Below are 24,875 nucleotides of genomic sequence, written 5' to 3' on the forward strand. Positions count from 1 at the left end.
ATTTGTGTTACATAAATATAGGAAGAGCAGTGAGGTGTATTCACTTTTTCAGTGTTATTGTCAATGTGTGAGGCTGACTGTATGGGGCTGGTTTCAGGTTATCTGGGAATTAACTTGTAACAAATCTGCCAGCCAGGGATTTAGACTGGTTTTAGTTGGTCACATTGGCTTTCCTCTGTGTAAACGGAACGGTGCCTTAATGAGGCAGAACTTTGGGATTTAGAGTAAAAGGACTCTAGATATGAAGGATGAAGGGTAACAGGAACAGGAGCTAGACTAGGTGTGGTAGAAATACTCTCATGTATTCTGGTGATACTGGGCGGGAAGTTAAATTTGTTTCTCTGCCAATGCAGGTTGACTCCATATGCCATTTTCAGTCATAAGAGCATCTGAAAACTGTCAGAGCTCGTGCCGCAAAGGAATATGTATGTCAAGATAATTTTTAATGGATTTTGTGTTGAACAGTAGCAGAAGTCCTACTGTCTCCAGTTTGTGTCTGCTCACTAAGGGTCAGTGGTTCATGTGTCCCTCAGTTCCCTCACACGTAAAAACTGAATAAAGCAGTATTGACATACATCATCACTTAAAAATTGCTGTGTTTTTCTGTTGCCCTGATTTCCAGAGCTTAAAGCAGTGACAGGTTGGTTGCTGACCTGCAAAAAACGTTGTGATAGATTCAGAAGAAAGGTATTTGTAGCTGTATTCAGTATAAATTCCAGGTAGGTCACCTCAAATTTCAAAGGTAATAGAGCAAAAATTTTTCATAACTTTGCCTGTCATTTGAGCAGCATTGTTCAGCATTATTTTAAGATGTTACACCTTATCCAAAAAACATCCCAGAGAGTCAGTTCACCTATATAATATCCAGTTAGTTTGGTATAGAAATCAACAAAATACTGGTAAGTGTCAGAGATTTAATTTCTTCTTCGGTCTAAGCAAGTTTGAGGATGCTGTTAAACTGTTTTTTTCTTAAGGTGAAACAGGTTAATGTCCTACTAGTACAGAATCACTGTCTCATGAAGCGTTTTTTTTTTTTATGCTTTAGTGTCAAATAGAAATAAAATGTCCATATTATTATATTTGACATACTTGATAAAAAATGAATCTAAGTTGGCATATTTGGTAAAGAAAACTGAATCTCATTGTGGTTATACATTTTTGCTACCACCAGGGATCCCATTACTTTTCTTCAAGGCAAACATCTCTCTGCCTAGCTCTTACAAAAGGTGCTGGAACACCATGTAGACATAAATGTTGTCTGCTTTGAGTTTCTCTATGATTTTCTTATAAAATATTGTCATCTACTCTTTCAAAAACATGAAGTCGGAGATAGCGAGAGCAGCTGTTGCAGGGAAAAATGCAGAAAAAAAGATGAGAGTTTTGGTAGGGAGAATTTAGACATAAATGGAAAAAAGAAAGTAAGTAGCCTATGTGAGCTTTTCCTTGTAGAAAATGTGGTGCCAAGTGCTGCATTTTATCTAAAAGTCATGAGGCAATGTCACAGACAGAGCTGTTTATTTCACACTAAATCTTTAAGTCATAGAAAGTCTGGGTAACACCATAAAACTAATTAAAAAAGAAATCTTAAAAATTACCTTTCCATATTTTGTAGCATGCTAGTAAGTTTTGTTTTGTTAGATATGGATATAATAGCATGCATGTATTCGCTTAAATTGCTCTCTGGCCTGGTTGTTCTGTTTTTTTTTTTTTTAATTTCAATTTGGCAATGCTATAAAATTTTGATTATTTTTAAAATTTGCATTTAAATTTTGCCACACAACTGTTGATTATTTGGATTCATATCATGCTTCAGGCTTTGAGGTATCTAGAAATAACAGAAATTCTGTCAGCCTGAAAAAAAATTTAAAATTCCCCTCAACACTTTGATTGTTGCTGTGTCACGAAGAGAATCCTCTGTTTTACTGGCCTCTGACCTTGGGATGCCTCTTTGGGAATCTTCTGCCCTTCCCAGGCTGATTTTGTTAGTCTCTATAAATTTATTGCCTGGTACATTCTGTCTCTGCTCAGTGAGATCTTTGTGTTGAGGAGGATTTTGGCTGCTGCTTCCAGTCTGCTCCTCCTGTCTGAGAAACTTCACAGATGATGTAGCATCACCCTGATGTTGTTCTGTGTTCTTTGCTTGGGGCCTGAAGAGAATGTGCTCAGAAACTTGGAAGTCAGCTGTCCTTTGGAATTGGTGCAGCGACTCTCTGCCACTTTGGATCTCATTTGGGATACAAACCCAGTGTTTGAGAGTTTCCTTTACCTATCTCTGACAGTATTGAATTTATTTCTGATTCAAAAAGCAGGGACATTACTAAAAGCAATCTCATTCAGTCTCTTTCTAGTCACTTCCAGAGCAACTAATCCTTGCACAGACCTGAGACAGTCAGTGCTTACTCACTGGTAACAGGGTAGGGTGTTCAAGGGATTTAGGATTTGTCCTTTCCTAAGAAAAAAGTCATCTCCATGCTTGGCTTGATGGAAAAAGAAGGCTGTTAATCTGACAGTTGGTGAAGAATCAAACAGGGAAAAAGACTTTTTTTGAATTTGTGCATGCTGAATCATTTGTCTTGGTGTTCCTTCTCCCCAGTGCACCCTGATACCCCAGGAAGCAAAGAGCATGGATCATGGATAAGTGCTGTGAGTGTGCTTTATGCCAGAGTGTTAGTGTGGGTTTATGGATCATACGTCACTCCAGGAAGCCTTCCACAACTTTTGCCTATTAAATGGTAGGGCTTGATTCATGGTTGCTCTGCACTTCTTTTATGCTGTTTGCCACAGAGAACAAGCTCTAAAGCTGCCTTAATTGAACACCAAAGCTGAGGAGAAGAAACTAACAGATCAGCATTTAGGTCAAGATTTGTCAGTTCCAGTTCCAGCCAGTGAAAAGCACTGTAGTTAAGCCCTAATTCTGGGAGACCTGTCCAGTAAAATAGCTAGCAGTGTTTATTAGCCATTTTCTGGAAACTCTTGTGTATGATATTGTCTGTAAAGGGAGAAATTTTCATGTGATATTTTTATTCAAGGAAAACTTTTACTCTGTTGACATGGCTTTACGGGCCTAACACTGCTACTCTGGGTAGCTGATGCATACTGTATTTAAAAAGGATATTTTCCAGGGCAAATCACATCTATCTTAACAATCACCAGTTTGTTATCTCATTGAGAAGGTCCTAAGCAATATTACTTAGAGAAGTTGAATGGCTGGCTGAAATGCTGAGGCAGACCAGTAGCAAAGTAAGAATAGCACCTCACAAGCCTCAGTGTAGGGTTATGGCTTGAGGTCTCCTGTGCAAAGTTTTGTTGTAATTCAAGTGGGACACATGTTTTAGAATAGCTTGTGGTTCAGTGAGGCCCTGCTGCAAGAGGATCTTTGCTTGCTAAGGTTTCTATTCCTAACACACCGGTTCTACCATGCTTCCCCAGCTCCACTCATGGAGCAGCGAGTCCTGAAATGTTTGTGACAGGGAATGACAGACAGAAACTGACTCTTACATTTGACTATGAAGTGAGTTGCACATATTCTTGTCAAATATAAAGTCTTGGTGTTAAAACGGTCACTGCAGCTGGGTGTATGCACAAACCAAAACCAGAAGTGTTTCCGTGAACTTAGGGTTTTTTCAGTCCTCTTCTGCTGCAGGGGTTGGGCTCTGCATGAAATTCAGTAACTATTCTTCAGTTCTGCAGTGCTCTGCTCCACGACTCACTGTACAAAAAATTTTCTGTCAACTGTAGCTATGGGAATTACCATGGTTCCTTGAAATCCTTTTAGAAATGAGACAGTTATCCCATGAAACCTTTACTGAAATCAAGTTTATTTATATATTTTGTATTTTTACATTCAAGGGTGATTTTTTTCTTAAGGCATAGGAGACAGTTACATTGTCCATCAGTTTTATGGCCTTCTGACAAATCACTGACCTAAAACCACTGCCTGATTTCATGCCTCATTATGTATTTGGAAAGAAAATGGCCCATTTGTCTGCAATTGATAGGCCTGTTAGCAGGTACCAGCAACTACTGTGAATAGTCCCAGTCTAAACATAGCAGTTTTTGACTTGAAGAAACGAATGTAAACCCATTACATATTATATTAGGCTGTGCTTTTTAAAAGTGTTCAAACAATCAGATTTTGGATGCTTTTTTTTCTTTGTCTGTCCTTGTTTTGAAAGATTAACAGGGAAAGACTCTGACAAATGATGGAAGGAAAGACAAGTGCTTCCCACCCCCCCATAAAAACCAAAGTAAAATGTGTTCGACCTAAGCCCACTTTGTGGATGTACTTTGGAGTATCAAAGCCAAACCAAGGCTAGTGCTTATTATACTTGAACTAAGCAATGTATGAGTCAGTCTACACTTTATCTAGTGTTGTATAGTATATTAGAAGTTACAGCAACAGGTTTTTTTATAGATTTTATTGAATCCAAGTAACATAAGAGGACACCTCAGCTTCCAGAGGAAATGAATATAGGTTAATACTAGCAGGTGTGCAGACAAAAGAAAGTGTACCTAATCCTAAAGGTGACCTAGAAAAAATTTCTTGGTTTTGACAGTAATTACGAGCTTTGGTTTTTCAAATTAAAATTTTTCATCTTATGCCTTTATTGAAAGCTAAAGAACAGGAAAGGTGATAACGTGCAATTAAAATTTCTTTGTGGAGGCAGTGACATTGTATACTTCATTGAGAATTCTTGTTTCTCTGGGTTTTAGTGTCATTCCAGTGCCAACATGGTAGCTGAGGGGAAGGGGAATGTCCTGTGTGTCCTCTAAGTGTGTCCCCATGTGCCCACAAAGTGTTGAGGGAAGACTCCATGTATGTATCCAATCCCAGGTTCCCAGGATCAGCTGGAGCCTGCTCCAGGCCTGCAGTGTAAGCTCAGTAGTGAGCTGCTTTGGGATTCCAGGGTCTTTTTTATACTATATCTGAACACCTTCTAAAACATCTTCAGATAGCTTGTTGAGGCAGCTCATACCATCAGCTGGGTTTACTCATTTGTGTCATAACATTCTTCTCTTTCCACTGCCAACTTCAAATGTTCTTTTTAAGTTTTTCCCTGGATAAGTTGAGTACCAGCTTCACAACAATGACGTGCTGTCATTTTATCTGTAATGGCTTTCTCATGTCTGTCTCTGAGGCAGTTGCAACATGTTAGTCTGCCAGTTTAATTCTGACAAAATTCCGCATTTCCCCAATAATATTTCTGATATAAGCATTCCTTGTCCTCTGAGAAGTCTTGGTTGCTATCATATGTCAAAGGTTTTGTTTCTTGTGTCAGTAATGTCAATTTGCTATGATCTATAACCACTCTTACTGTGGGAAAATAAATTATTCACCATTTAAATAATTTTTTTGCTTGGAAAGTCCATGGTTTTCCTGAACGTTATAGTTAGCAAATTTTTAGGACTTTTTGCTTCTATTCCTTACTTTGGATCGTTCAGATATTTGAATGGCTTTGTACATCCTCGTCAATACCAATTTTTCATTGTCAGGGCACTATGTTGATTCTCTGTTTATGTAGGAGAATCAGTGTTGCTGTATGACTGAGAATAGAATGTACTTTTATTTCTTTTAGTCAGTAGCAAGACATTTAACCTCTTTTTTTTCACGGTTGAGACTTTTTAAAAATTCATTGAGATATTTTTGTAGCTGCTGAGCCATCCAGCCTCCTCCAAATCTGGTTGTGTTAGGAGGTATCACATACTTTTGCATAGCTGATGAAAATGTGCTCAGTGGTGACTGAAATCCAAGAGGAATCACGGTTTCACGATGTCGTGGGGTTAATTTTGATTCTGAAATTTTCTTCAGGCAATTCTGAAGTGCAAAGAACAGTTCTGTTTTGGGGGTGAAACCATTTTATCGAGACTCCAGATTCTCATTCTTTAGCAGGAACAGAAATATTCCCATTATCTGCTTGTCCAGCTGATGTCATCTGGACATAATTTCAGGTTTCCAGGTGTAAGACAATTGCTAATTGCTTCAAACACATCTTGTACTTTTTCAGGTTTTATTTTCAAAGCAGAAACTGCCTTTTTCTCTTAAAATTTTAGTATTTTAATTTTAGTTTTAAAATATTCATAATTGTGTAGTGACACTTATCTTTCAGCTATTTGAAATTCATATAATCCTTTCAGAACATGTTTTGGTTTGTTTTTATGACTTTATTGCCCTCCAGCTGTAGGAGACAAACATTTGGGCCATTTTTTTTATGTTGAATTCATGTTATTTTAAATACATAAACGTCACTGGAACAATTCCTTAATTATTCACTTTAATAGACTATGACCAAAATGTTGTTTTCCTTTTGTGTAATTTCCTTTTCTTTTCTGTAATTTCAGTGTTTATGGTGGTTTTTATTGCTTTTTTCCCTTTTATTTTGAAGCCTATGCATATTACATTCTTCCAGCTTCTTTGCAGTACGACACTATAATGAGTGGAAGAATTTTAAAAGTCTCCATGACTCTTACTCTTGATGATAAACATTCATTCACTAAGTGTCTATGGATTTGGGAGTGTTAGGAAGTCATTGGAGAGGTCCTCAGTGTCTGAAAATTCACTGGCTTTGTATAAGTGTCCAAATGTCCTGTTTTGGCAGCCAGGAGCCACATTTATGGTCTACAACTTGCATTTGTCAAGTGCTGCATAAAAAAATGACAGCAAACCAAAGATATGAATTCTTCTATTGTTGCAAGCAAATGGGCATTAGGAAACCTGTCCAGAAAATGGTTCAGCAAAGAGATTCTGAGTGACATAGGCTGAGAAAATTTCTCCCTCAAAGGGCTTCTTCATATTGTTAATATTTTATAGCCTCTTAGAAATTCTCAGCTGGAATCATTACAATTTTGTAATGTATTGATCTGACTGGAGAGCTGTTTTCAATCTAGGTTTTCACCTGGATCTTCTCAAAATACAGAGACATTTGAAAGATCCTGATGTGCAGGCTCATCCTAAGATTAGTGGCTTCTCAAGTAAGGGACATGCAAAAGAACTTTCAGTATTTTCAGTCTCAGTAGGAATGTTCTCATAAATTAACGTTTTGTGTATTTATCAGGTTTCTCAGATTGCAAGTGCTTTTTCTTTCACTCTCTGGAGTGGTGCAACAAAACAGTGAAGTACACAGAAGCATCTGCTTTGTTCTGGGTTTGTTCCCATGAGGTAACTTGTACTCTGCAACAGTGGTACATTCTTCTGCTGAAGGAGGGGAAAGCTAATTTTGTGAAGTGAAATATGGTCCCTGTGTACTGTGCTTGGATCAGGGTGAGTGCTCGGGAGTTAGGTCAGGCTTGTATTCAATGGTTTGTGTTTAGTGTGGTTTTGTGCCTTAGCATTGGTAGTTTTTTGTCTGCTTATTTTGTGACAATGGCAGGCATCAGAAAATAATGGTGAACATATAAAAAAGTAGAATGAAGATTTTGCGTTTGGGAATGGATTATTTATGATGCCGAGTAGGATGGGTATTAATTGTCTTTACTCTCCAGATAGTACCATGACTAACGGAAAAGAGGCAACGTGCTCTGTTACTGTCATTTGCATGGAAAAACTGTGTAACTATCCAATCCTTTTCAGACTTTTGTCTCCCCAAGCACCAAATGATGTCTGAATTGTCGTTTTTCAAGCAGTAGCACAAGCAGGCTGATGCCTGTACAGTGCAACCCTGTGGGAAAAGTTCTCGAGCTTTGCAAAATGTTTTAGCTCTGAGAAGCTAAAGCAGATGTTAGTGCAGAAAGAATTTATGCCAGAACTTAGTGGGATGAACAGAAGGGGAAAAGGTGCCAGAGGAAAACAAAATGAAAGACTAGACTGGACTGGGAATAGAATAAATGGAGGACCATTGAGGACTGACTGAGAACCTAATTTAGAGATGAACTGAGAATGCACGTTAGTAGGGCTCAAGGACTGGGAAAGAAGGGATTGAAGGAGAAAGTTTAAAAGAACAAAAAAGGCAGAAGCAAAATAAATCAAAGTAATGGAAGATTCCAAAGCTCTGAAGTTACTGCAATTTTTCCCCCTCCGGGTAATTTCACTTGATAAAATTATAATGTATGGGAAATCTGGCTTTGGTCCTTCTGGCAGTCTAGGTACACTTGTTTCTCACAATAGGGAAAATAGCAGGAAGTTAATGTGTTTTAACTTAAGGAACCAAGTATGAAAAGGTCCTGTACAATGGTTGCTTTCTCTTCAGTTTACAAAGTAGTAGTTATTTGTCAAGAGTAGAGAATACTCTCCTGTTCACCAACTTAGTATTTTTTTCCTGTGTTTTTGCTCAATTTTATGAACATTGAGAGCTCAGAATATGGACACATAAGAGTTAAAATATTACGTAAGACCAGTCGTAGTATCAAACTCTGTAAATACTTGTGTTATTTTGTTTAAACAACTGCTTTGAGAAAAAAAAAATGTGGCTAGTGGAAAACAGTTTGGAGATAACTTGCTTGTAGAGACTGTGTTAGGAATAAGCTTACCAGGTTTTGTTTGCCTCACTTACTGAAGCAAACAAGTTTAAAATGATATGTAACAGTAATGCATGCCCGGAGCTGAAGCAGGGAGAATGAATTACACTGTCATTGTATTAGCAAAAACAGAGCCTGAGGCTGTGGCTTTTATTGAGCTTTTCACAGAACTTAATGGAATTTGCAAATAAAATTATGAAATACCTTATTCATATTAAAATCTGCCACAATCATAAGCTAAGAAATTATATTTCAAGAGTCTTTCCACTCTTTTCCCAAAAGATAACATTTTGGTTATGAAGAAATTAGGATGTGAAGACTCAAGAATAAGGTATGTGCTCCTAACATGGTAATTCAAACAGAGGAGAAATTTCTGACTGTTCATTCAGTACTAGCTGCCTCCATCTCAAATGGTTTCAAAATGTTCACATCATGCTTTTAGGTAAGGCCCACTTCAAGGATGCATTTACCCTTGAGCAGGAAGCAGTGGCTCTTTGTTGCAGTGAAAAGCAATTGACAGCAGTTGTATAGGAGAGTAATTTCTGTGGGAATCTTCGATTGCTGGTGTATTTATTAACACTGAACTATGTTTCAGTATGCCAAGTTTTTCTTTATCCCCCACTCTTCTGGTCTTCAGGAATGTCGCTAAAGTTCACAAAGGGAAAGGGCCAAGAACACAAGAGAAGTCAGCTCAATGCTCCTGAGGTGCACTATAAAAGACCCATTCCAGGGATGAAAGTGATGGAAGCACTGACTTGATCATTTGTTTGTAGGCTGACTTCATCTGTAAAGGAACAAATTAGGGGTGCCAGCAATACATACAGCAATACAGTGATGTTCCATCACTGTGAGGCGTTGCTTTGTGGTCTCCCAGTGAAGCATGCTCAGTCTTGACTAGAAGTTGACAAATCATTACAGTTTCCTCTTTACTGTGCATGTTTGACACATCTTTTTCCATTCAGCTCTCCTCTAAAATTTCCATGCAGTGTCACATTGCAAAACCAAAGCATGAGTGGTTACAAAGTGGCTTCTGATTTGAAGCTGAACGTTTAATTTTAAATGAAGTGATGATTAGATTTTAAACTGTTTAAACATGTTTAAAATTTGAAAAAAAGTATTTGGTGTCATCAGACAATTCTGGCATTGCACTTTAGATATACAGATAAATTTTTGGCGACTGCTACAGTATTTCTGTAATAAAAATAAAAAGAGAAATCATGGAGTTGAATGGGGGCATAAAAAGGAAGTATCAGATTAAAATTCGTGTCTACCAGTACTACTCCCTGGTGAGGAGTATACTGCTACTGTATTTAGACTTAGTTTGTCCTTTCCACAAACTTTTACTTCTTCCTTACCAATTACCCCTTAATATCCTTCTCAGTGTTTTTAAATCCAGCAAATATCTTCTGAACAGCAAGTTCATTTTGTATCTTGCAGTTCATGGAAATTCTGCAATCTCTTTGTTCAGATTCCCTCACCTCTTTTCAGTTCACAAAGTCTTTACAGCTCTTGCTTTTTCACACTATTGTCTCCTATGTTGTTTTTTAGTATCTGTACTCTTTTGATACTCAGAAAGAGACACACTCTAGAAGATCAGCTATTCTGTTAGAATCAGCATTTCGACTGCTGCAGTGATGCCTTGATCCTGAAATGACATCAGCCTGCAATGAAGTTACTGGGATGTTTTGTAATAGGTAAGCAGTGTAAATGCACCAGGAATGCTCCAGTTACACAGATCTTCCTATAACATTGCTTGCACAAGCCAATCTACTGCCCAGAGAAGCATAAAACCAAAAGCATTTCTATTATAGTAGCAGGTGGAGGGGTGTTAATCAACTGAGTTTCTTTTTTAAAAGATAATGGAAAAGTCTTCCTCAGCTATGTTGTGACCCAGAGCCTGTTGAAATCAGCAGGTGGCTCTGAGTTAGACCTGGCCTGCAGTGTTCCAGTGGAGCTAACAATGAAGCAGAAACTGCCATGGGTATTTGTTTTAACAGGATCTCCCATCGCTTCATCTCCAGGAAAGAGGTAGAATACATCAGTTAGTTTTTCTAATGCTTTTTTTTAATTGGGAGATGAGAGACATTCCGGGGACTGGTAGTTTTATGTTGATTCCACGACTCTGTGTATCATTGAACAGGACAATGACTAAACAAGTGACAGTTTTGATACAAATCTGTTTTATCTGGAAGTAGTGCCCATAGACTTACAGACCTGGAATAGTTCTAGCTGCCTAGATTATCTTGCTCAGCCTCTGAGATGTTACAGTTCATTGATCTTTCTCCTGCTGTACAATTCTGTCTCATCTTCTGCCTGCATCTTTCAAGACTGCTTTCCTGCCAGACCCTCTGAGAAGACACTCTCCTAATCTTGGTGGTGTGCTGCCTTATCTGAAATAGGTCCCTGGAATTTCATAATGCCATGTTTTTACTGAAGAGGTAGTATGCATCAGCTGCACTGGGAATAATTGATGGGAAATATATCTGACTCTCTGGAGAAGACCAAATTATGTGGAGTATTATTATTATTATTATTATTATTATTATTATTATTATTATTATTATTATTATTATTATTAATTTATTTTTCTAACCAGATATGTTTTTTTAATTGCACAGAGAGGCTGAATCCCCATTTTGGTCCTATGCTAATCTTCACTGTATTTAAATGATACCCTTTTTGGGCCAGTCAGCTTGTGTTGAAAACATTTCTTCAGCTAGAGAATTGCATTTGGTAGGAGCTGAATAAGCAGCAGTGGTTAGGATTGTAATTGAATTAATTCTGCAGTGACAGTGAGCCTAGAGTTTGAAGTATCCTATACATTGCTCACTTGAAGTTTGTTTCTCTATAAAATCTCATCTATGAAATGAGTACTCTGTATTTTCTAAAAGGAAAAATTGTAGTTTTTAATGTTCTTCAGTTTTAGTGCCTGTGTATGTTTTCTCATGTTGGAAATGTCAATTTTCTGTGTGCTGGCTGTTAACAGAGGGTTTGGTGAGGGCTTAATCCTCCCAGACATAAGTAGGCAAGAAAGGGAGTGTGCCAGTGCCTGTATTTCTCACCTGGGAATGTAATGTGTAATGCCATCTTGTGGAGCTGTGTTATATTCATGTACAGAAAAATGAGTAACAAATTCTGTAGGTTTGGCTGGTGCTTTTCTTCAGCCTCAGAGGGAGACCTGCATATTTATCTTGAATAAACCACAGAGCTCTAAAGCTTTATTGAGAAGAGTAAATAATTCATGGCTTCAGAATAAAGGTACTTACAGGCAGGTTGTGCAGGAGACAATTTAATATTCTTGATCAACATGTTAAGTATCTCTTGTCATACGACACAATATTCTCCTTACTGACATCATAGGAAAGGAGAATTTTAAGGGAAGATATGAAAGAGAACCAGAAACTGCCTTTCTGGATGTGTCAGCTCTTGACTTGACAGAGAGTATAGAGGTGCCTGTCTAAGAGATTAACAAGAAGATGATGGGAGCTGTCACTATAGCTTGATTGGAGGCCTCTAAATACTTTATGAGAGATGATGGGTAGGAAGGATCAGTCATAATGAGCTTTAAATGTGATGGCAAATACCTTATGGTTAATGCAATAGAGAAGGGATGGTCAGCAGAAGGTTGCAAAGAGCAAAGATATATTTGGGTTGGGAAGCAAGGCTGATGATTTGTGCAGCAGCATTCTTCATAAATCTATTATGTGTAAAAAGTGCAAAAGATTTTTACTTTTCTATGCTTTTCACTATTTGATGTTAACATAATCTCTGACAAATCAATATTCTTTATCTTCGCTTTATCCTTCTGTCAAATGTGTCACTGTAGCACATCACATGGGATATGACATATTCTTCATTTTGCAACTAAAGCATACACAGTGAGACACTTACATGACACAGATGCTTGAAGAACTGGTAGCTGTAGCTTATCTGAAACAACAATGCTTAATTCTTCATTGGCTTTCTGTTGCTTTCTTAGCCATCCACAACTGCCTCCCTCGCTCCAGTGGGTTTTTTCGGTTTTTTGGGCTTTTTTCCCCCCCACTACATGTGCTTCATCTTTGCTCTGCTAGTTTTAGCATCTTCTAAAATGCATTTGAGTAATTCAATATTACTTCCAACAGTTCAAGGAAACTGGATTTCAGGTTTATATGTGGAAATTATCACAGTTGGGAAACTTCATATTTATACCCGTGCTTGGTGGTATCCCAAGTATTCTTAATAGTTGATATTCTTCAGCTGAAAAAGGATGATGCTGCTTGGTTTATGTGGCTCATCACAACTGCTAAGACTGGTAAGATTTCAAATACTGAGTTTTTTACCACTTTCTTTGGAAATATTCTGAAACAGTCTGGGGGTAAAATCATCAGATAAATCAGTTTATCTTGCTTTCTAGAATTCTGTGAGCTGAGAAAGAGGTTATATTAATTTATTAATATCCTAGTTTTTTGTACTGTTCCAGACACTACTGTAAGATTATTTTCTGAATGCTGTATCTGAAAGTAATAATACTTCTAGATAAGGTCTATGGGAATTAAAAGGAAAACTCCCTCCACTCCAAAATCACATGAAATTTCAGTCTTTCTGTGTCTTCGACAGGGTAAAAAAGATCAGTGGTCGATTCCTAAGGTAAGATCCCTATCTACTGAAATAAAAGGAAATGAACTCCAGGGTACATTTTACAGTCAAAGAGTACTTCTGTATCACATGAAAGGAGAATCTTGCCATCCTCAATTAAAGAGTAGCTGGCTCCATTTCATGTCTTCTCAATTTCCTGGAAGGGGCATAGCCCAGAGGTGTTCTTAAATTACGTTAGAGTTGAATACATACTTAAAAGGATGATGGGAAGCCACTCATAAGTGAGTTTTGAACTTTGGTGTGAATAAGTGGTTTAGGTCACTTGGAAGAATCACTCTCAAAGATGTTAGTAAAACCAGATTTAATATAAATATGCAGAAGCAATATTTAACTAAGTTCAGTGCAAGGTGCACTCCTTTACTTACTACAGAGATGAGGAACACAAAGGGAAACCTGCTTGGAATAAATTTAGAATGATTTACATGCAGATTGGAGGCACAAAATGGGTAAGGGTGCAAGAGGGTAAGGGAGACCCTCTCACTGAGTTACCAGGTTCACAGTGGAGCCTTTCTTTCCAATCTGAAGGAGCTTAGGTGAAGCTGAGTCTAAACCCAGCCCTACACTTGATCAACAATTTATTTCTTAAGGATTTAGCAGCACTTAATCATTGACTAAATTAATATTTGCAAAACAACTCAGTAGGATTTATATGAACTCAAGAGTAACTCTAGCTGTGGATCCGAGAAGGCAACATTTACTCTACGCTCGTTATGTACACACAGATTCAAAGGACTATGTGCCAAGGTGTGTACCCGTTAAATTTCATTAGAGTTCAGTGAAATATGGTGGTTGCTTTTGCCTCTCTGGGCAAAGGATTCAGCCTCAAGGAGGGGGCTATCAGCCAAAGCCCTGTTGTTCGTGTTGAGGGCCCTCTGAGTATCCCAAATTTGAGGGCTGTCAGTTTCTGGGAGGCTTCTCCTTCAGAGGGAGATGCCTGCTCAGCCCACGGTGCTCCACGAAAGTTCAGAGGGCCTCACAGGATTGTTGCTGATGGTTGGCAAGTTGTTTGGCTTTAGTCATCTGCCAGTCCCCATCCTGGCCATAATCCGAGGTGGCAATTACTGGAATTTTCCTCTGAAGTCCTCTTACGTTAATACTGTTTCACTCTGGGTATGATTCAGGCAAATAATGTTTTAAGGCTTCAAGGCCTTGTTCTGTTAGACAACAGAAGTTCCTCAGGCAATAGAACTTTCTGGGAACAGGCTGATAAGCTCAGGGGAGCTTAATTGCCCAGAAACCATTAATCAAGGCTGAGGCCTAACAAGAATTCCTGAGATTGTTGAGTGGCCTGAAGAAAGGTGAAGGGGGGGGGGGGGATGCACCACCAGGAACCGAAATGTAGGACCTTTGGTTTGCCTTAATTCATTGCCACTCTTACTGCTCCTCAGGCAAATGAGAACGGGTTCTTATGCTGAAAAGCCTGGTTGTGATTTAGAGTTTGTTTTATAAAAGAATTATGCATTTAGGAAGGACTGTCCCAATGCGGGAAGTTTTACAGGTTAGCTGGAATTTCAGAGCTGAATTCAGGTAACCGTTACTTGGACTGCGCCTCATTGTGCTGCGCTACCGGGACACATTTGTATACTAAAGGCTAAATGAAATTTAGGAAACCTGACTTGTGGAGATTTTAATTTAAATAACTAAAGCTGAGTTCCTGAAAGTATTGCTCACAATGAATTACGTGTAATTTGTTTTGAAAACTCAAGTGTTCTCCAGGAAAATCTGTCTGGCCTTGGTTTCCCCAATGAATTTTACCTAAGTGCAGGTACCAGATAAAGGACATTCTCATTCAGGCAAAGAAAAACGTTACTGGAAATAAAAACATTGAGTTCAATAAACGCTAAAAGCTGACTGAGCTGAAGAGGTGAAAGGGGAAATGGTCTTTTGTTCTACACTGAAAGCAAACTTTGTGAGTGTCATTACTCACATGTTCAATTATAAGTTTACAATACCGATTTAATTCTATTTTTTTTGTTATTTTTAATCAAACAGTAGTAAAACAGACTGAGTTTTGTGCTCAGCAGAAGTGGAAAACCGGCTAAAGCAACATTTTAAAATACCAGTGATAGCATTTTACAGACTTTACTGTACCTTTTTCTTAGCAGGAGGGACTTATCTCTAGAACACAGACAGAACCAGAGTTCTGAGAAATATCTTGTTCAGAGGATATTTCTGCTATCTTCTTCACTGCAGAATAGGAGAATTTCATAATTATGTAGTATAGCAACTAGCTTTTGGTGTATGCTCTTCAGCTTAGGACTTTTGAAAAGGACACATGCTCTTGTGCAATTAGGTCCAAGATATTTTCAAAAACATCCACTTACCATCTTAAGCAGAAGATGACTGATGATGGTTCCTGGTACCGAATGTCACTGCCATTTATCAATTACTGAAAACTTGAATTTCAAGCTTATATGTGGTGTTATGAGTTCCCAAAAGTGAGAACGTGTCCAATTAATGTTAGGGCAAAGCTACTAGATAGCTGGATATGTGCATATAGATACATTTCCTCTGCAAACTTGAAAAATGCTATGCATGAATTTGGAAAAGCATGATTTGGAAAGGCATGATTTAGGTGCTTACTGTGTGAAAAGAATGACAACAGAATTAAAAACTGATCAGAATTGCTCTTCAGAAGACGTTAGGTGAAGCAGATGGGAGTTGCTAGCAATGTCATAGTCAAAAAGTGCAAGAATGCTTCTCCTTCTGCTAGTCAGTAGTCAGAAAATGTGATAAGGAGAGGAAAAGGAAAATAAAAACAGCTGTTTTATTAAAACTTATAAACAGAAATTTAAAATATCCCATTAAGTTTGGTGTTTTTGTTGTTGTTGTTTCTGACCAGAAGTCTTTAAGAGAGTTACACGGTCTGAAATCCTGAGCATTAGCTAAGGGAGTGAAAGGACAGTGAGATTTGCCTGACTGGTATAGTATAGTAATATTACCAATTTTATAATGCTTCAAATTATGTTTTCATGTTGCTTTGCTAGAGTGAGAAGATGGGAGGTCCTGAAGTCTCTGTTACGGATTGCCATATCCTCGGGCAGGTCACTTTTCCTATGTTGAAGGCAATGGGTTGTAGGTCAAAAGCAGAATTGCTTGTTTCTTTCATGTGACATACTGAGTTGTAAAGGGAAGATCCTTTTTTTTTTTTTTTTTGTTGTGCTATCAGTATTACCTAGTTAGAGATGTGGCAAATAACCTGAAATAAGATGGCAGAAATTAAGGTAAGAGTGACATTAAAGGGAAATTTTCTAATTTGAGATCTGACACAATTCGAGTCTTCAAAGTGTTTGTGAATAGTTAATGGCTCAGATATCTACTGAAAGGATATAGACTGAATTATTTAAGAGCATCTCAAGCCCTTGGATATTTAGCCCCTGAAGCACTGAAACTCATATTTAGGGGTTACTAATTATGATATAATATTCTTTTCCAGACTTCCTCTTGTGCTATTTTTTAAAAAATTATTTTAGTATTAAAGCAACATTGGTCTGCACAGTGCAAGCAAAATTAAATGGCTATCCTAATCTTAAAATAAATATTGTGTTAAATAGATGAAAATAAATATCCTTCGAGTGGTTCTCATGAGTCTATAATACCACTCCAGACAAACATACTTTCCATTAATTACAGTGCTTGTTCTTAGAGGTGGTATCTGTGGCTTCTGTAGGGGTGAACTGAGTCTTTGTCAAAGTACTACAGCTTCATTATCTCTATGAATTTATTAGCTGGATATTGGAATTTGACAAGGTAATTTCTACACACTGCTTAGAGAAATGCTTAATAAAATGGCAGCCCATGTGTTGTACTTGTCAAATAATAAATACTGGATAACCAGACCGTGCACAGACAATGATTTGGTAAGCTTTTACATTGTCCCTGAACTAATGATCACAGTGTAAAATGGTTTTGAGTTCCAGACATAATAATCCAAGTATATGATACAGCTAGATACTTGTAGATCAGGATCTACTTGTCTTAAGGCTAGATTGTGTAAACAAAGGCAGTGAGGTAAAGTTTGTGTCTTTTCACATGCACTCTGCAAATCAGTCTCTCATCTAAAGCATTAGCTCACTTTAGAATTCTCACCAAGATTAAGATATTTCTTCAAGAGGAGAAATCATATAGGAAAGAAATTTGATTTATTGGGCCAGATCCATGCTGGGCAGAGCTGTCTTGGGTACTTTTTAGAACTGGGAGCAGAATTAATTTCAAGCTGTCTGTATTATTTCTCGATCACTGGGCTGGATGAAGTGCACACCCTAAGTTGTGTTATTTATTAGAATCCACATTCTAAATGTTTGTTTGGGGCATGGATCTGATCCATGACAGGTTGCCTCACTGTGACATAAATTTTGACAGTGTCTGAACCAAAAATTTTCTTTTTAACTTCTGAAGATTTTTGTTTGTTATCATATTATTTTGACTGGGATTTTCCACAGCATTCACAAAAGCATCAAGTCTTGCCAATATGGTGTAATGAAAGAAGGAGCTAATGAAAGAGATTATAATTTTTGAATGAAACTAAATGTAAACACATGAAGGAAGAGGAAAGCTGGATTGGTCAAGTTGTTCAAAGATTTGTCTACAAGCCATTGGATAATGCTAGATTAATGTCTTGAATATTGTAATTTTAAGAAGGGCATATTTTAGGTCTTAAAGTCACATCCTGACTGAATAATACATCTGTATGCAGCATTATTTCCTGAATGCAACTACAGCTGAATGTAATCCAAACATATTGGATTTAATAATTTGCTTTACTTTTTCACACGGAGTAATGTTTATATATGATGTCTGTTTCACACAGAATAACACAGTGCAAGAAATTTACCTGACCGACCTCCCATTGTTTTCAGTGAATTAAGAGGTTTAATGGTTAATGGCTGTGAAGCACAGGTAGTTAATTCTTCGCCTTCCCCGCCCACAGAGAATGAAATACTGACACTTGATTTCTTGAAAGTATGTCCTTTCTCTAACCCCGCTCCTGTCTCATTTGCTCTATTTCCCAGACTGTAGCCTTGTGAGCTGCTGTAATGTCTATCAGCATAAGTCATGCTGACAGACCAAGGCTCTGATAGCTAATGTTAATAACATAAATTGAAGAGAAACATGAGAGACGTAGAAAAATTTTATAGATCCCATTGCCACTAATCTCAAGGCTGCCCTCTCCAAATGAATTTTTCAGATTAGCTGTTTAGCTGTTTTTTCAGAGTTTTTTTGGTAGTTTCAACTAAGATGCCAGTTGTATTTTTTAAATGTAAATGAAGTATGTGGCTAAATATCGCACACTGACAAAACTAAATGCCCCTGCCGAGTTGGGAGAGTGGGAGAGGAGCACAGCATGTGAACACCACGCTGAACTGCCTTTCCCCCTGCCATTTAAATAGTCCAAGCTAAGTGCAGCCCCAAGCTGACATGTGCAAGCCAGAGTGCTGACATTCCTGTTTTCCACCATTTGTAATTACCTCTGCTTCAGGCTGGATTTGTCTGAGGATTTGTGGATGGCTCCTAAGTTCTTACTCATCAGTTGGGTTAATACAAGGAGAGGACATTTATATTTCCTGCTTAGGTAAAAAACATGGTGAGCCCAGTTATATGGAAAATTTAAAAAACAAGTGCAAGCCAGCCTGTTTTAAGCTAGGAGGAATGATTTATTTAGCCTGGGAATAATAGCTGAGCACTGACAAGAGTGCGGTGATGCTAATTATGTTGATGCTTTATTAATGGCTTCAAGGTGAGGAATGCGTGTTTCCTTGTCTGTCTGTAAAATCAGGCTGTGCTTTCCACATAAAAAGGCGTTGGGGATTAAGCGGTCATTTCCTTGGGAGGACTCTGACTGCTGCTGCTGCTGCACTTCGTGTTCCCATGCTGACATCTGGAGAGCTTCAGGTACGACTGGCACAGACACTCTTAAGATCAAGGTCAGACTGTCTGCGTAATGAATGACAGAGAGCATTAATTTGCCCGCAGATGTGGCGGCGCAGATGAATAATCTCCGTGCAGCTCAACCATACATCTGGGCATTCAAAAGGACTTAATTAATTGCAGCACAGAGAATCCTGAATCAAGTGGCCCCCTCAGAGGCCTGCAAGGGGCAGCCTCACAATATGTGTTGCCTTTGTGCTGTATGCCTTCACCAGGGGCTTATGAATTAAAGTTTTCCAGATTCGCTTCCTTCAGGCTCATGCAGGAAGAGAGATAGTTTTGTTTAAATAGAAGTAGATAGTTCACTCCATTTTAATTTTTACTGCTTCTAACATTAGATTTTGCAGGCTGGTGGCTAAATTCTGGCATATTCTAAGATCTTTTTGAAGAACCTGACATTAAAAATAGAATTTATATGCAGCTTTGGAAAAATTCACTGTTGGCAGACTGGTTCTGTTCAAGTTGGAAAATATTTTGCATATTATTTCAATGAAAAATGTTAGGCCCATGGTAAGAGTTCTTCAAAATCTACTTCTGACTGTATTAGAAACATTTCTAAAAGCTTATCCACCAATTTACTTTTCAGAGGGGCATGTCATATGGAGTCTTTCACCTTTTGACAGAGTACCCATTTATTCATCTTGACAGATCTAAACAACAAGCACAAAAATTACCTCTTAAATATTTTTCTTAAATAATAATGAGATTTGGATGTCAGACTATACTGATATTCATGGCTCGTGTGTACCTCCACTAAAACTTTGCAGAAACACTGATGTAGAAGTAAGTTTATTGAAATTATTGGGCATTCAATGGAAATTGAACTTTAAAAAGATAAAGTCTGTCTTACCAACTATCAAATGTAGATTAAGATATCGTCAAGTCTGGCCAGCCTTCTTTAAGAATTTATGCATTTCTGTTGCTGAAAGTATTGACAGTGAAATATTTGCCATCAGTCTGTAGCACAACAAGTAATTGTTGACATGATTCGGATTTTACTTGAGAATAGGATACAGGGACCATCTGGTATTGTCTTTATTATAAGCAGGGATGTTTGTTTGTGTGAATAGTCTCTTTTCTTATTATTCTTATCCTGATTAATATTGTTACTGTTCATTTTCTTATCTCATTGCTGTTTCTAACAAATTGTTCTTATCTCAACCTTTTGTGCCTCCATTTGGCAGGGGGAGGGAGTGGCTCACAATGTGGAGAGTCTCAATTAGGGCACTGAGTTGGGGAGTACCATTCCTAAACCTCCTGTTGTGGTTTAACCCCAGCCACAGCCTAGCCCCACAGAGCTGCTCCTCACTCCCCCACCAGAGGGGTTGGGGAGAGGACGGGAAGGGTAAAAGGTAGAAAACTCATGGGCTGAGATAAGGACAGTTTAGTAGGGAATGCAAAAGCTCTGCACACAAGCAAAGCAAAACAAGGAATTAATTCATTGCTATCCAAGGTCAGGCAGGAGTTCAGCCTTCTCCAGGAGAGCAGGGTCCCATCACGGGTAAGGTTTGAGAAGACAAATGCCACCGCTCCAAACATCTTGCTCCCCCTTCTTCCCCCGCTTTCTATACTGACCATGACATCCCATGGTCTGGACTCTCCCAGGGGTCACCTGTCCTGGCTGTGTCCCCTCCCACCCTCCCAGGCACCCCCAGCTCCCTCACCAGTAACTCACAGAAAGCAGAGAAGGCCTTGGCTCTGTGCAAGCCCTGCTCAGCAATAACAAAAACATCTCTCTGTTATCAGCCCAGTGTTCAGCACAAATCCAAACACAGCCCCACACCAGCCCCTGCAAAGAAAATTAATTCTACCCCAGCCCAAGCCAGCACTCCATGACACCTCAATACTTTTGACTCTCTTTGTGACAGTTTTAGATTCGAGGTTCTGAATAGTTTTGTTTGCAAAATGAAAATGTGTGGTGCATTTGTCTGATGGATGAAATGAGACCTGTATGATTTTTGTTTTCACATGCAATCTAATTTGTGACAGATGTGGACACAGCTCTGGACAGGTTCTAAAATCTATAATTTAAACAAAATATTAATGATGATTATTATTCTTATCCACAGTACTCTTATATTGCAACTATGCAATATTTCATTGTCATGTTACTGGATCAGGCTGAAATACTGCCTTTTTTGATGTGATTTGGCCATATACTGCATATATGGCTCTGATGGGTGTACTAGTTACATGGGAAAAAATTATGAAAGGAAGAAGAAAACATGCTATTTAAAGCGTAATAAAGTTGGCAGGTGGACTCTTGAGTTTTTAAATTTGCTTATTAAGACTCATAACAGAAGTGCAATAAAATTATTTTTATTATTTGAAAATACACAAGAGACAATACAGGTCTATTTTGAAAACATAATTTTTTTACATACTTTTTTTGCTACAAGCTACTTCATTTTGCAATGGTAATTTAAAATTCTCACATTTAGAATGGAATAGTTGCTGATATTAATAATATGCTTAGTTTTAATTGAAACTGTCTCATGTTTAAAACTGAAATGAGTGAGACCCAATGGGAGTTATCTATTACTTCACCACTTTTAAAGCTTCACTAGACCAAAGAAAATGTCAATGCATATAAATCATATAAATAAAATCAAGAGAATTAATACCTTTTAGTAAAAAAGCTAAAAACTACATAAGTTAAAATATCTGTTATCTATTACAAGACAGATTCAGAGTAACAGGCAAATTCTCCTTAAACAAGCATGTCTGTAAGGGTCTCAGAAGCAGACCCGCCAGATAACTACTGCTTCATTCCCATGCCTCCTGCTGTATTAGCTTTGTCTGTCATTCCTAACAGGTTCCACATGTTCTGGAAGACCTGTAGTGGTCACTAATCCACAGACCCCATGTCCTTCCTTCATTCCCTCCCTTCTTCTCCAAGCCCCTGACAGTTTATTTCAGTGTCTAGTTGTCTGAACTTTCAGAAGATTTGCTTGTGACTACTCTGAATCTTTCATCAGTTGTTCTGTTCTCTTTGGACATGGAGAACTGACTGTTCTTTTCTGTGTAACAGTCTTCAAGCATGTAAAATGTTCTGCTAATATTCCCCCTAAGTGTTCCCTTGCCTAAGCAAAACAACCACATTTATTTAAATCTTTTTCTCCTAAGATGTTTTCTAGGCCTCTCTCCATTCTCCTTATTCTTCTGTCAATTTTCTCCAGTTTTTCAATGCACTGAAGTTCTGTTAGAAATAACCACTCAGCCAAGGCCCTACCATGTAGAACTGAGTGGTGGAGGTAGGTTGTGTCCTGTAGGCTCAGTCCCTTGTGTTCCCACTTTTCTGCAGCGCTGGGTTGCTTGTTGACTCTTACTTTGCTTGTACACCACCAAGCCTGCAGTGCCAAACTGCTGCTGAATCCATTGTTTCCACTCTGTGCCCATGCAGGTGATTTTTTCTGATGAAGAATGGAATGTTTTCATTTTCCCCATAGGATTTCATTCTGTAGGCTTCATATAATTCTCTTGATAATGTGAGGTAACTTCCCATTCTGGTTCAGTCAGTCCTCCAGCTCACTTCCAGGCCACCCCAACATCATATTGGTATTTGCAGAGTTCTGTGAACTTCAGTTCCCTGAAGGGACTCCTGTGAACGGCTTTCAAGGCCCATTATCACACCGTGGGGTCAGGTGCCTCTAGATTCATCCCTAAATCATTTTTGAGACTCCTATGTTAAATAATGCTAAACATTCCTCTTTACTACATTCTGCACTCAGGTGAAAATAGAGAGCTGATGATATTTTCAAGTTAGCCAGGTACAAACTAGAGTTTATGGTACTTGTGCTGTTGTGACAGACAATGAGGCTGAACTAACAAGCCTTACTGAGAAAGTACAAGGATTCAGGTGACATTCAACATTTGAACATAGATTTTGGCTCTTAAATATACATGCTGCTATTATTTGCAGTGCATAATGACTATATGAAATATTTTGCAAAGAAAAATCAGTCAGGATCTCAGCTGAGAGGGGTTTACAATCCAGCTATTAGAACCACAACCAGCAGCAAGGCTTTTCAAAATAACTGTGATCTTAGGAGAGATGCAAAGCAGGAGATAATAAAGACTTGAAACTTGGAAACTTTTTGAAAGCACAGAACAGCATAAAATAATTGATGTGAACCAGACAGTAGAAATACAGGAATATGAATAACAAAGTTGTGCTAAAGAGGAAGAAGGGCAGAAGAAATTGGAAGCAGCATTTTTTATAGACATGAAAATTATTTCAAGGCAACTGATAAGTTAAGTAAGCAAGGCCTGAAGAGGAGTTTAACCAGTAGCTCTTCATTTTAGCCTTAAAAATCTTTGTTTCAATCTTGGCAGGTTCTAAATAGAGTAGCTTGTTATCTTCCATTTAAACCTGAACAGTACCTTTACTTAGAAGGGAACATTTAAAGCCAACCTGCTGTCTCCAGGACCCTTCACTGGTTACTTCCATTCTGACTGAAGGAACAGTAGGCTGGCCCCAGTCCCCTCACAGTGCAGTCAGTGGTGTCAGTGTCACAGCTGTCACAGTGACATTCTGTAGCTACTGGGTATGAATAGAAAGATTCAGGATGGTCACCACAGCCAGGGATCTTCACTGTTTCATACACAACCTCCTTGAATGTACAGGTTTGCTGAGCGGTTGATACTGGTGGATATTTGTATACTGGATCCTGAAATTACAAGAAGGAAACAACTGTTTTAAAATTCGCTGTGGGTTAGATCTCAAAATTTTTATAAAACGGGAAAATCCCACTGAGATCAAAAGCATTTGGGTCTGACTCTTCTGATTTCACTTAGATCTTTAAATTTTCCCTTTCAGGAGGACTGGTATGGCATATTTGTGTCATACCATCACCAGACAATCTTTCAGACCAATTGCTCGATTCTTCAAATTATTTGAAAGAGCAGAGGAGTCTACATGGTAATGGCTGCTTTATTGTATCTGCTTGCAACCACAAATTCAGCACAAAGCAGTGATCCAGATTGTAATTCTTCTCACTCTAGTTATACAAGATGAACATAATATATGCAGCCAGTAAATTAACTGAATTTTACTACAATATTTCACCCTTCTGTCTGTGCTTCAGATTGTATCCACTCCTGTGTCAGATAGCACAGCAGTTATTCAGCCTGTTCTTTCACAAGGCTCATCCTGTCCCTGTGTTTGCTACAGACTGCAGGAATGGGTTATCCATACATCACTTGAAATATTTAATTCTGGTGCCTGAAATGAGGAGTCTCACCCTTGTGAAGCAGTATCCTGAGCACCACGTGGCATTCACTGTGATACAGAATTCACATTCTTCTCTTTCCACGGCTATGGTAATATTGGTGAGCTGACAGCTGTTGCAGCAAATTGCTTTCCAGCAAAGTAACAGCACGTAACAATTAAGTGTCTTCATCCTGTCTATAAAGCAAAAAATATATCTCTACTGGAGGAACATGTACAGTTACTTTCAACAGGAAATAGTTAGAGAAGCAGGGAGAAATTGAGTCTCTGCATTATCCTCAAGTGGTTCTACAACAGCAAGCATTTGGAATCATCAGTGAGAAAAGAGACATTAGATAGATCTTCCTTATGTTTCCTGCTAAAGGAGTTTGATTTTCCTAAGCAACTGAAATGGCATTTCAGCAATCTTAGCAGAATGATAATAATAGCAGAATTCCATACCACTTTCAATGAAATATTATCTAAGCTTCTGTAGAGAGAATGTATTCTGTCTGTAAGGACAAAGAAAAAGGAGCAAGAGAAAGAGCAAAATATAATGTATTTTTCAAAAGCAATTAGTTACTTTAAGTGTTTGCAATATTAAAAAAAAAAAAAAAAGATTTCTACATCAGGATCTGATGGAAACTTA

General features: G+C 38.2%; 1 protein-coding gene across 1 annotated transcript; it reads right to left on the reverse strand.

Moving 5' to 3' along the window:
* Positions 1 to 23,450: 23,450 nt before the first annotated feature.
* On the reverse strand, positions 23,451 to 24,419 carry FSHB (follicle stimulating hormone subunit beta). The gene is made up of 2 exons (XM_066186822.1): positions 24,261 to 24,419; positions 23,451 to 23,687 (listed from the first exon to the last, which is right to left on the reverse strand). The coding sequence occupies exons 1-2, from the start codon at positions 24,417 to 24,419 to the stop codon at positions 23,451 to 23,453; spliced, it is 396 nt and encodes a 131-aa protein (XP_066042919.1).
* Positions 24,420 to 24,875: the final 456 nt, after the last annotated feature.

This window comes from Chamaea fasciata, unplaced genomic scaffold (assembly GCF_029207755.1).
Source record: "Chamaea fasciata isolate MVZ Bird 193981 ecotype frontalis unplaced genomic scaffold, bChaFas1.0.hap1 SCAF_7, whole genome shotgun sequence".
NCBI classification, from domain to species: domain Eukaryota; kingdom Metazoa; phylum Chordata; class Aves; order Passeriformes; family Sylviidae; genus Chamaea; species Chamaea fasciata.